The sequence below is a fragment of the Mustela lutreola genome, chromosome 4 (genome assembly GCF_030435805.1).
Source record: "Mustela lutreola isolate mMusLut2 chromosome 4, mMusLut2.pri, whole genome shotgun sequence".
NCBI lineage: Eukaryota > Metazoa > Chordata > Mammalia > Carnivora > Mustelidae > Mustela > Mustela lutreola.
Genome location: NC_081293.1, coordinates 107,367,900 through 107,380,303, shown reverse-complemented (window position 1 = coordinate 107,380,303; position 12,404 = coordinate 107,367,900). Strand labels below are relative to the sequence as shown.

At 58.8% G+C, this 12,404-nt stretch overlaps 1 protein-coding gene across 1 annotated transcript; it reads right to left on the bottom strand.

Moving 5' to 3' along the window:
- Positions 1-281: 281 nt before the first annotated feature.
- HUS1 (HUS1 checkpoint clamp component) lies at positions 282-11,656 on the bottom strand. Its single transcript, XM_059170648.1, has 8 exons — positions 11,509-11,656; positions 10,652-10,779; positions 10,392-10,568; positions 9,229-9,336; positions 8,301-8,375; positions 6,551-6,650; positions 5,091-5,210; positions 282-3,110 (listed from the first exon to the last, which is right to left on the bottom strand). Exons 1-8 carry the CDS (start codon positions 11,558-11,560, stop codon positions 3,028-3,030), a joined length of 843 nt encoding a protein of 280 aa, XP_059026631.1. The 5' UTR covers positions 11,561-11,656; the 3' UTR covers positions 282-3,027.
- Positions 11,657-12,404: the final 748 nt, after the last annotated feature.

The window sequence follows — 12,404 nt, the reverse complement described above, 5'->3', positions numbered from 1 at the left end:
CACCACCCGGCTAGCCTGGGCCAGTGGCTGTCACACTCTCCTCACCACAGGTTCGGCTACACTGGCTCCGGCTCCGGCTCCTCTGCAGGCCAGGACGCGGGCATTCTGCAAAGCGCTGCTGCCTCGCTGGTGCACGACTCGCACCGCGACCCTCCTGCGATCTCACACGACAGGTAAGAGGTTACTCTTCTACTCAGGAAAGGACACGCGTGAAAACGAAGTGGAAACAGTCTTTGCTGGTGATTATGGACTGCATTCAGATAATAAATATTATTACTCAGGCCCTTCAAAAATAATTTATTTTTTGTTACAAAACTGATTATAAGAGTTTCAGAAGATACCTCAGTTTACAAAGACCAAAATGAAACATTCATAAATAATCAGGTTTAAGCCCTGCTGCATATTTTTCCAACCTTTTCCTGTCACTCACACATACATACATACCCCCACACGTATATGATTATTCTCCAACTGGAATCTGACCAGACACACCCATAAGTATACATCATAAACCCTGAGTGTCTCTGTAACACTACTTTTACAGCAGAAAATACTGTCACACCACAGAAAATTTAACAAACCCCCTAGGAATTCATATTCAGGATTTCAGGATTTTTTAGTACAAGATCACAGGAACAGCTTTGATTATAATTTCTGTAAAAATTCCTATAATCAAAAATATTGGGTTGAAGGGCACGCAAGCCTTTCAGGGCTTCCCAACATAGTCAATAACCGACCGGACCCCAGGGTGTCTGTGGGGTTAATGCCCCCTCATCTCCGGACAGAGACTGCTCGCCTCCTGGCTCAAGGACGATACGGAGAAGCTAAAAAATGCCAGGGGCTGAGGCTTTCTTTCCGACCCCGCGCTGGACTCCAGAGTCAAGGACACGACTGTGTCTCTTCAAATGCAGCTCTGCCCACTGGACGGGGTATCCACGGATAACACGAGAGCCACTCCGTGCCTCCGCTGCCTGGACAGAGCCACGCTTCCCGCCCAGGAAAATGCAGACTGAGTGGGTCCTCTGCCAGGCCCAGGGGCACCTGCGAGGAGGATGATGAGGCACCGGAGAGTCACAAGCTGCGGGGTCGAGGATTCTTAAACATACCTGAGCCCGAGCACCAGGGAAGCCCCACACAGCTGCAGCCAGCAGAACATGTCCCCGAAGTGCAGGACGCGGGTGAGAGACCTCGGCACTGGGGGTGTCAGTCTGGAAACACGCTGCCTGTTCAAACCATATGCACGTTCCTCGTGTTCCTCCGCTGAGTCGGCAGAACTCCCCGTGGCGCACTGCTCAGTAAAGCAGCTCGGTGGGTCTCTAAGCCCACGGGAGCCATCCTTGGCCAAGGCTCCGAGAGGCTGAGGCCCAGCCAGTGCGAAGCAGGGAGTGCTGCCAAGAAGCAGGAAGAGCGCCTAGGGACAGCCTAGCCCCCCTAGGGACAGCCTGCAGGGCCACACGCACAGACTCGGGCAATCGCTAAAACCATCACAATCCGGGAGCGCTTAAACCAACGCTGTAGAAACCCGAGGGCAGTTACACATGGTTGCAGCACACTGTAGAAACTGCACGTGAAGCCGCTTTACCACAGGAGCTACCCGAACATCCTCTTCCCAGACGAAGGAAGCCACGGGTGGACCCCGACTGCCATGCAGGACTCAGGCTCTGGCTGCGCGGTGGCGCCCTGAGTAGAGGGTTACTGACCCCAAGTCAGATGTGCGGGTCCTAGTCCCACCCCACCCCCAGCCGTGTGACCACGGGCAGGCCACACAATCCACTCTGGCAAATAAAGGATCCATGGTGCAGAACCCCACGTGTCTGGGCAGCTCTGACATGGACGGGCCCTGCCCGTGACAACAGACGCCCAAGGGCGGGATGCCCGCAGACGTGCGCTCCACGCCAGGGCAGAGACCCGAGGCACGCTGAGCCCGACAGGTGAGGAGATGCGCCGTCTTACCACTAACTTATCCTAGGACCTGTATTTTTTTACTTCATTACATGTTAAACATCATTTAAATATTCAGAAAAAAACAATTTCCTCATCTAGTAACTGACTATGCCCTTTCTTTAACAAGAACAAAAAAAGTTTTATCAACTATCTTCAGACATTGCTTTGTTGAACATCAGGAATTTCTAAGTTTTACCGCTGGCCAGAGCTGAAGGAGGAGAGAGGCTTGAAAAGCAAAATGAGGAGCTGGCTTTAAAGCGTTACGTGACCAAGTATTAGGCACCACGTGAACTCCCACTGATAATATTAGCATCCAGAGAGGCTCTCAAATACTGGCTTTCACCCCAGACTCAGAAAAGGCCGCAGGAGAGTTTTTCACTTGTGCAGATGTCCCCCTTCCTCCTCTACCCCAGGCCATGGCCTCACTGCTCGGCTGTCGCGGGAGTTAAGACACTGCTCACATCCCGTCCACAGGGCAGAGGGAACTCCCCCACCATGGGATGCGATGGGGCAGGCCCTGGCAGATGAGAAAGCAGACCCTGCCGGGCCCAGGCCGGCTCGCCTGTGTAGAGACAACCAGACATGGTCTCAGCCCTGAACACAGGCCCCCGGAGCTCCTCTTTGTCCAAATACCCGTGTGCTTTCCAGACGGCCAAGTGCTGCACATGAAGACAGGATGGTGAGGACTGTCATCGAGGATCCCTGTGGGCCTCAGGGGCCCTGGAGGACCAGCAGCTGAGCCCAGGGACTTGGCCTTCATGGGCGTGGACCCCAGGCTCCACAAGCTGCAGCCGGACACCCCGCGACACCCCTGTTGCCCTGTGTGACCTCTGCGTGCCCCAGTTATCAGGCTCCAAGGAGCAGAGTCAGAGCTGGGCAGCATCTGGGAGCCCCACATACATGAAGTTTGGATAAGCACGTGCTTTTGTTCCCATATCCCATGTCTTAACGACAAAACAGACACGAGATCAAAACGTCACATAAAGAAGTATGTTTATCCAGCTGTCTTCCATGAACTCAGTTTTTAGCTAGACTATCACGGTGGGGCTGAGTAAAGCACAGACACGCGTGGCCGGAGGTGGGCTACGAGAAGGCCGGGATGAAGTACTGCAGGGACACATCTTCATGGAGCAAATCAAAATGGACGAGCTTGTTGCTGACAATGTCTGCGGAGAGAGGAAACCTGTCACCACAAAGACCCTGCCCAGCGAGCCACTATGTCTTCTCTTGGAGCCTGGCCTCCTTATGCTCCATCCCCCACTGTGGGACCGGCCCACAGGACTGTGGCAAAGAGCCCCCGTTGACCAAAATCACGGTTCTTCCAGGAAAATGCATGACCTAAGTGCATGAAGGCCCACTGCTGCGGCCCACCTCCCCCCAGGGACAGGCTATGGTGCGCGCAGGGACAGGCTGTGGTGCGCGCCAGGGCGCAGGAGGGCCGCACATTGCACCGAGGCCCAGGTTGGGCACCGCACGGAGTGGAGGGCAAACTCTATGGGAGGCCTGCTCGGTTCAGCAGCAGTGAGGCACAGGACAACAGCAGTGGCCAGGGCCCATGGCCACCAAGGGTAAAGAGGGGGGAGCAGTGCAGGGGAGCCAAGGGCAGGTCGCTTGCTCTCCAGACCTCTGAGGCCAGCAGCAGAGACCACGTGGAGCCCATCAGGGTGGCTCTGGCCAAGTGCCAGGCTGAAGAGGGACTGGTCCCAGGGGACAGGGGTGGGGAAGGGGCACAGCACCAGCAAAAATACCCTACAGGAGAGGTGGCGGGTGGAGACAGAGGGCATGGGGCAGAGTGCGCCGGGGCGGGGGGGAGGTAGCATGGGGCAGTAGATTGGACACTTGGAGGACACCACCCCAGAGGCAAAAATTACAGGCAGAAGAGCTGGTTTGAAGCATGAAGGAGAGGGTAGGAGAAATCCACATTTTGTCACAATCTCCTGGTACATCTCTGACACTCCTGGGGACCCCAAAGTCCCGTTTCCGAGGGCACCAGCAGCTCAGCTGGCTGCCTGGCCCAGAACCAACGTGGCCCAAGAGGGCGCACTCAAGGGCAATGCCACCCCACCGCTGGGCTTCCGCTCTGCACCTGGCACAGCTGGGTTACACTGGAGCCACCTGCCGGCTTGCCAGGACCACAGCAGCACAGCCAGCAGCCTGTCCGGGTTCGTCAGCACATGGGAGGCCGTCTTAAGCCCACACAGACCCCATGCTAAGGCACATCTCCCACAGTCCTCAGACCCAGGAACACACAACAGGCCACCCCAGGGGTTCTCAGGATGCAGCGCACAGGGACACTGGCACCTGCCCCAGGACCCAGCCATTCTATAGTCTCCGTCCCTAACCCAGGCCCTCTGTCCTCTGCACACCACCTCCTGTGCCCCATCACCCCATCTAGTGCCTTCCACATGTGCTAACTGCCCTGTCGTGATCTGCTTCACTGCATGTCTCTCCTTCTGGAGGGCTGTCGTCCTTGGCACAGGCCCCCAGAGTTCTCTATTCCTCATCTAGAGCACTGGCAATGTGCCAGCTGCCAGGTTCATTCCTGGACCGTCCTCAGCTCCGCCCCCGGGGCTCAACTCTTCCACGAGAGGTGGTGCTCCCTCTCCACTGCCGTGTCAGCACAGTGGCAAGGAGACAGAAAAGTCCTTGAAAAATTCGGGGTGGGTAAGCCCTTCGTCATGTGCAGCCAGTAACTGATGGGAGCTGAGAGGCAGGTGCACAGAGGAAGGCAGGGCTGACCCCGACCAAGGTACCACTGTGGAAAACCGGGAGTTAAGAGGAAGCCAGATGCCCAGATACGGGACGACTACAGGAACAAGAGCAGAGGACCTTCAGCCCAAGCCCAGTTTATGGGGTCAGAGCATCCTCGCATCAGGTCAGACGAACATGGCAAGACGGGACGATCAGCACCCATCCTCTGGAAGCTTCTCCCCAGGACACGAGCGAGCCTACATGACGGCCAGGTGAGGTGGCCACAGCCCCTGCCAAGCCAGCACGGCTGAGTACAGGAAAACCCAAGCCCCCACCCACCCTAGAGCACGGGGCCCCTGTGGCTGTGCTGTGTCTGCGCTCCAGGGCTGCGCACTGCCGCGAGCCGGCCTCTGGTTACGGGATCGGAGACGCGCACGAGGCCCCCGCACACTCACTGCACACAGCCCGCGTGGGATTCACTTGCTGCCCAGCGAGGAACTGCAGGAGCTTCCGGATGTCTATGCGCACTTCAGCCATCTGCTCTGGGTCTCGATCCTGAGAGGCGTCCTCAGAGGCTGCAAAGACAACAGCTCGTGATGAAACAGGGAAGCCAGGCCGGCGTGATGACAGCTGAAATCAATGATTTACGGTCGCACTGGCTGGCGCAGCCAGGAGACGCCATCGAGGTGCACACGCTGTAGCCGGCTGAGCGAGCAGGTGCCAAGCGCTTCTCTCAATACTGCAAATTCCCAGCGAATCTTTCTTTACGGTGACCTGAGATACGACGCGCTCTCCCCATTCTGGTCCAAGGAAACGATCCCTATTAGTCCCCAGACATGTAGTGAGGAGCAGACCACACAGAGCTTGCGCAAGACCGCCCCTTCCAAAGGGGAATGAAAAGAAAGAAAAGGTCCTTTCGACTCTGAGCAAGCATCAGAGACAAGATCCTTACTATAATTTACTAAAATAAAGAGCACAGTATCACCGAAGGCAGGCACTTCACAGAACAGCTAGCAAGCCTCGGTTGTGTGGACTGCACATGGCTGGAGTGGGATATGCTTCTCTACAAGGTAAAAAGCCTTTCTGGCCGCACTGACGGGACTTCCATACGCCAGCTGGAAACTTGCACATTTTTACTATAAAGGCGACGGGCCTCCCAGGTGGGAAAGAACATGTGTGGGGGCGCCTGGGTGGCTCAGTTGGTTAAGCCCCTGACTTCAGCTCCGGTCATGATCACAGGGTCCTGGGTTCGAGCCCTCCACTGTTAGGCTCTGCACTCAGCGGGGAGTCTGCTTCTCCCACTCCCTCTGCCCTTCCCCCGACTCTATAATATATAAATGAAATATTGGCGGGGGGGGAGAACATGTGTGGGACTTATCCAGCTTCCACGTCATCTGTGGAGTTCCCCGGGCCCTGCCTGCTGCCTACCCCAGCACTTAGCACCCACTAAGTGCATGGTCCATGGCCACGAGCTCTGTGGGCACCACTCCGGTCCCCCCGCTCCCCTATCCAGTCAGTTACCCTGTCATTCACCGCTACTAAACTGGTCCCATGGTCTTTGCTGCTGTGTAAGGAATGAAAAATCTGGTCAGGTGAGGAAAGCTGCCATCTGCTAGTCTAATTTCATAAATACAAGGGACTAAAGTGGGAGGAAACAAAACCTTGTCTACCTTGTGACGCCATTCCAGGTGAGAAATGGGCAGAAACAGGTCACCAGGGGCCCTCAGGGGACCAGTGGGGCAGGCGCCACTCCTTAGGCCGGGGAGGCCAACCTTCCCTGCTTGGACCTCAGCTGCCTGTTCCCTCCCCAAGTGTGAAACTGAGATCTCTCCCGTGTTCCAGGTAGAGATCTCAGCAAGATGTGACACCTCCAACAATGTATTACATACAGAACGCAAAGCACTGGAACACTTACCCAGTGGAGGGTTCCCCAGGTCTTTAAAGTGAGTCGTAACACACACGAGTTCTGTTTCTATTTTCAAGTTCAAGTCTCCACTTAGGTTTGCTTCGATAATCTGCAAATTGAGTATTTTATAGTCTTAAGAAAAGGAAAGCAAAAGGGGGGGGCGGACATCAGCTTCTGCCAAACCAGGTGACAAGGTAGCCCCACAGCCCCAGAACACTCCCGACGGCAGCGAGACCCACCCAGCATCCCCGACAGGGGGTACTTGGAAATCCCTAGAGAAGAGGCCCCTCAGAGTGAAGACCCCACTCCAGCGTGACTACCTCTTACAGGTCTAAGACCTTAGCTCTACCCATGGTTTCCTTAGCGATCATCACCGATCACTTCTGAAGACTGACCCAGAGTGCTGGACAACCAACAGGAAGTGCCTCCCCACGCCCAGAGCACAGCAAGCTCTGGTGAAGGCACGCGCCACCCTGCCCGCTTCCAGTGACACCTGGCACAGGCCGCACGTGCTACCCAGTGTAGCTGGGAGGGGCCCCAGGTCTGTGTGGCCAAGGACTCCCCTTCTGCCACCATGTCACGATAGTCACTACTGCATTAACCAAGAAGCTCATGTGTACAGGTATGCAAAGGTGCTAGGCTAAAAGGTGAGGCAGAGCAGGACAGAACTCCCACCACCACCACCGACGAGGCACCTGGACATGCAGCCGGACTGGGTCCCAGACCCAGCCCACGACTCTGGAACCAGAACCCCAGCTGGCCTCACAAGACCCTGGGGCTGGAGCGGGAGGGGAGCCACAGGAAACCTGGTGTGGACTCCTGGCTGTCGGCGCCGGTCTCCCTTGCTCCTGCACAGGACCCCCCCTACTGCCGCATCCCTCCCTGCAGGAGGTGGGGGAAGGGCGGGGGTCTCAGCGAGGGTGTCCGGGGGTCTCAGCGAGGGTGTCCGAGCAACTCCAGGGTAACCCCCCTTCTTTCCGCTCTCTTTCCTACGACCCTCAGAGGCAGAACTCTGGTCACCAAGCCACGCTCCCTGTGCACCTGGCCCCTCCGGAAGCTTTCCACCAAGTACTCTAGACCCTAGCAGCTATGCCATGACATCTCTCTATACACATTCCAGAGGAGAGAAAAACACCCCTGATGACTCTGTCTAGGCCACTTTGCTGAGTCATTTCCACTGGACTGCAAGAACAAACAAGCAGAGCCTGGGATTAATTTGCCCTGCCTACCCACACCCCCGCCCCGGCGCTGCTCTGAGCGTCTCCGAGGTACCGGAGTGGGCCCAGAGGGAGCTCCCAGCATGACGACTGGATCAACAGGAGAGCAGCCACTGGAGATCACGACGTTCTGGGGCAGCCTTGTCCCAGGCTAAGCGGACAGGACACTCAACCCCCAGCCAACTCCAGTGATTCACTCAAGAGATACTGTTAGATGAAATACGGAATGTGCTCTCCGAGACATAAGGAAACAAGGCCTGACCCTTGAACACACTCTTAATGGGCCAGGGGTGAGGGCAAACACGAAACTCCCCGTTCCGGGGAGGCAGAGGAGAAGCACGGAGAACAGGGCTTCCACAGGCGGCCGTGGATTGGTGAACTCTCCACACAGGCCGGGTCCCCAGGCCCCCCGGGACACCGCGGCGGTGAGCATGAAGGCACCCATGCCTCCACCCAGCTGGGCCTCCTCCCAGGGCCCAGGACCCGAATCGAACAGTCCTGAAAGTCGCAGACTATTGCTCTCCGAAGAAGTGATCACTTACAAGGTGATTGCTGAGGTTCCTCATTTTTTCCACGATGCTCTTCATGGTCTTCAAGACCGGAAGATAAATGCTGACCTACAAAACCAACGACACACGTCGGGAGGACTGAAAACACGAGCACAGCCAAGTGCTGACGGGCTTGCCCCCTGGCCTCCGACTGTGTGTCGGCTGAACAGTTCTGAAAGCCTGTCGTAAAGTTGTCTCAATAAGCTCCTCTCAAAATATAAAAAGAAAACAACTTTATAACCTGCCAGCCTCCGGTTACTGGGGCGACTGTGTCCCCATGGACACCCAGGGGTGGCACTCAGCACCCCGGGGCCCATCTTCTGTGGGCCCAGAGCCACGTGCTGGGTCTCCTCCCACCCTGACAGGCGCCGCAAGCCAGTCCGGCTCCGGAGCTTGAATCCTAACAATGCCCGAGATGGCGTTGTCAGCACAGGTGCCCTCGGCAGGAGTCAATAAGGTCTCTCCAATCTCCCTGCAGCGTGTCTTCCAGAATGTGAGAGAGAGAGGCAGGGCACCCTTTGGGATGGGCGATCCTCTCAGGGGCTCTGGGACTCCTGCCAGCAGGACTGGAGGAGCCCCCCTCTTGGCTCTTGCCCGTGTTCCGGGCACCACTCCTGCCCCCCAAGTGCTAAGTTAGGTTAATTAATCAAGCACAATGATCCAAGCACTTTGCTCTCCCGTGTGCGGAGTGTAGCTTTTCTACTACACGCAGCGCTGTTTTAAGATGTTTTACGTAATTAACGAAAGGCAAATACTGCAAGCTTCTTCCTTCCTTCTTCCTTCTTTAAAAACAACTAGCATTTCCTCTCAAGTTTCTAAACGATTTCTAAATGAGGTATGCCGTGAGCCCAAAACTGACAGCAGGGAATTCTCATCACTCCACACAACACGTCATGAGCAGAAGACGACGGGCATCACTCACGTCGGAGTCCGGGACTGTAGGTTCTTGCAAATCCTTCCACAATTTTCTAGGAATAACCTTAACGGGGATGTCGTGTGTCACAATGCGGCTACTGCTCGACACAGATAACTGCCAAGAGAAAAATTGGAACATATTTTCAGTGTTGATGTTAAAAAAGCAAACAGAGTCGCCGAAGGACAAACAGAAACTGATACCAAATCTATCTGGAATGTTCTGTGTGTTCATCGAAGCCCATTCACCAAGCACTTATGGCGGGCCTGTCCTGCTCGAGTCCCGTAAGGAGTTGGAAGTGTGGTGAATAAGACATGTCCCTGCTCTCCAGGGCCCACATGGTTCAATAAGCAAGAAACCAACACACAGGGGCATCTGCCTTCAGCTCAGGTCAGGATTTCAGGGTCCTGTTATCGACCTGCTTGGCAAGAAGCCTGCTTCTCCCTCTCCCTCTGCTGCTCCCCATGCTTGGGCACACGTTCTCTCTCTCTCTCCCAAATAAATAATCTTTTTAAAAAGTGGGGGAAGGCTCCAGTGTGAGGGCAGGTAGGGAGAAGAGGCACCAGGGTGCAGGTTTCAGGGAGCCGGAAGGGGAGACATTCCAAGCAGGATCCCTAGGGTCTCCAAAGTCTGGGAGCTGGGCAAGAAGGGGACACTGTGGAACCATTTGGATGGTGGCAGTTGGTGATCTGGCTCCAAGACAGGTGTGGCCAGAAGTGCAGGGCTCTGGCCATCATGGTAAGACATATGAGCCAGGAGAGCCCCGTGGGGTGTGTGTCTCAAGGAAAGCTGGGCAATAGAGCCTTCTGGAAGCAGCACGAAAAATGTGTGCATTCTAGGAGAATCAGAGGTCACGGGAAAGTGTCACAGAGGAGGGGGGGAACCCTTCCACGGCGGAACTGGACGGAAAGCGTGATTCCATGTGGGGGTATGCAGATAGGAAAGGACACGGGAGTGCTCTGGCCCGGGAAAAGGCAGGGCCCTGGCCGAATGCAGTGTGAGCACAGTAGCACTGAGGCGCGAGAAGGCCTGACTAACAGAAAGCAGGCATTTGTAGGCACGTCCCTCCTTTTTATAAAACCAACCGGCCTTCTCCAGGCCGCTGGAAAGCCTATATTTGCAGGCACTGGCCTCGCTCCCCAGAAGCGTCTGGAATGCCCGCTCCTGCTCACCAGCTCTATGGACACGGTGAGGCAGGGGAAGTGTTTGTTCGTCAGCTTGACCTTCAGGGCTCTGGCATTCTGGGCTGTCTTCAACGCCCGAGACAGATTTTCTGAGGTCAGCTCTAGGTAGATGGCGTTGTTTTCTGCAGAGACACCCTCCATCTGGAATTCACTGAAGAAGTTCTCCTGTGGGAAGGAAGACACGGGGCCAGTGCGGCCTCTGGAGACCTCGGGGTGCGGCTCCGGCCTCGGGCTGCCCGCGGGCGCACCTGCTCCAGCTCACACCACATGCTCACACCCCCGCCAGCCACTTTGTCGGAGAGGATGAAGTTCATCGTCTGCGGGCTGATGCGCAGCGTGCAGATCTTGGCGAGCTTGGCTACCATGGCACTGACCCCTGCCGGGGAGCAAAGCCGGGAATCAGCAGGAGGCACACGGAGGGTAGGAGCATAACCTGGCTGGGCCCTCGCTGCAACCTGAGGACGCTGCCCGCGGGGAAGAGGCCCTATCTGTCCCCTCCCCGCAGGAAAGCACTCTGACCTCCTGAGGCCCCGCCAGGTGTGGCAGGATGAGGACAGCCAGCTGGGGGGCTACTGGCCCCTAGCTGGGGGGTCCCCCACTCATCCTGCACCGAGGCCCGCAGGGGGCTACAGCCCCGAGGCCAGTGCAAGGCTCGGCACCCACATGGCGCAGGGACCCCTGCGGCCCCGCTTCCAAGGCAGGTGTGCGCAGGCAGAAGCCACCTGGTCCCAGTCATGTGGGGGACATCAGCCTGGGTACCTCGGCACCCGCTCTGCCGCCTGCCAGTGCCCACCCCTGACCACCCCTGCCACCCCGGGGAGGCCCCGTGCACCTCCGCGCCCTATCCTGAGCCGCAGCAACGCCCTCTGGTCCCCCACCCCCATGCCCACCTCCGCGCCCCCTGACCCTCCCGGGCCCCATTTCCGGCGCCCCAGGCCCGCGCCCCCCGACCCTCCCGCGCCCCCATCCTCTATCCTCGCCCCGCGGGCGGCCGCACAGGCCCCCACAGGGGCCCGGCCGCGCGCGCTGCCTCTTCCGGCCCGCCCCTCTCCCGCCCCTCTCCCGCCCCTCTCCCGCCCCCGCGGCCGGCGCGGCCCCCGCTCACGCGTGAAGTGATTCAGACACGCCGCGTCCACGATCTTGGCCCGAAACTTCATGGCCGGACGCGGGCCCGCGCGGGGCGTCCGTGGCGGTGACTCGGGTCCCCTTCTCAGCTTCCCGCCGGAAACGCCGCCGCGCGCGCATTGGTTCCGCCGCCCGGCCCGCCCCGGGGGAGGCGGGGCCCCATGGTCACGCCCCCGGGGAGGCGGGGCCTGGGGCCAGGAGTCCGGGAGAGGGCTTCCGGGGTCACCCTCGACGCGGGTCACCGGGGAGGCGAGTCCGGGTCACAGTCGGGGGTCGCACCCCGGGGAAGGCGAGGTCCGGGGCCACGTCCTCGGGTGCGGTCGGGCTCCAGGTCGCATCCCGAGGCGTCGGGGCCGGGGCCGTGACCGCGGGAGGGGGCGTACGCGGGTCCCGTTCCGGTCCCCTCTGTGGAGACCTGGGGTCTCCGGTCCTCTCCCGGCGCGCTGGCGTCGGACATGCCCGGGGCGGCCTCTGCTCGTGGTGACGTGCGGGCCGGCCCCCGGGAGCGGGCGCTGCCTCCGCGGGTTCGCGGTCGGGGAGAGAGCGGGGCCGCCGCCCTCGGCCGCCGGGACGCGCCCCCCGGGACCCGCAGCTGCTCCCCGGGACCGAGCGACGCGGTCGCCGAGCGCACCCCTCGGGCCGCGGGCGCTCCGCACCCTCCCGCTCGGACGGCCGCACCGAGGCTCGCGTCCGACCCCGGAGCTGGGACCGTCGGCGTCCGGTGAAAGCGGGCTGCGCACCCACAGACGTGGGGGCCGCGGGCGGCGCAGGAGCCGCTTTGCTGGGGGGCCGGGAGGGTCCGTCCGCGCGACCGTGGGCGGCGAGGGTCCCGGAGGCCCCGGTGCGGGCAGCTGCGGGTCTGTGCTGGGGACGCAG

What these genes read in the sequence shown, in the direction of transcription:
- HUS1 (XM_059170648.1), bottom strand. Translation starts at nt 11,560, where the DNA reads ATGAAGTTTCGGGCCAAGATCGTGGACGCGGCGTGTCTGAATCACTTC. An exon ending in CCTGGGGAACCCTCCACTGG is followed by an intron (nt 5,211 to 6,550) that starts GTAAGTGTTCCA and finishes TTGTCTTTGCAG; the next exon opens with CCTCTGAGGACGCCTCTCAG. An exon ending in TCCCACGCGGGCTGTGTGCA is followed by an intron (nt 3,111 to 5,090) that starts GTGAGTGTGCGG and finishes CTCTCTCCGCAG; the next exon opens with ACATTGTCAGCAACAAGCTC.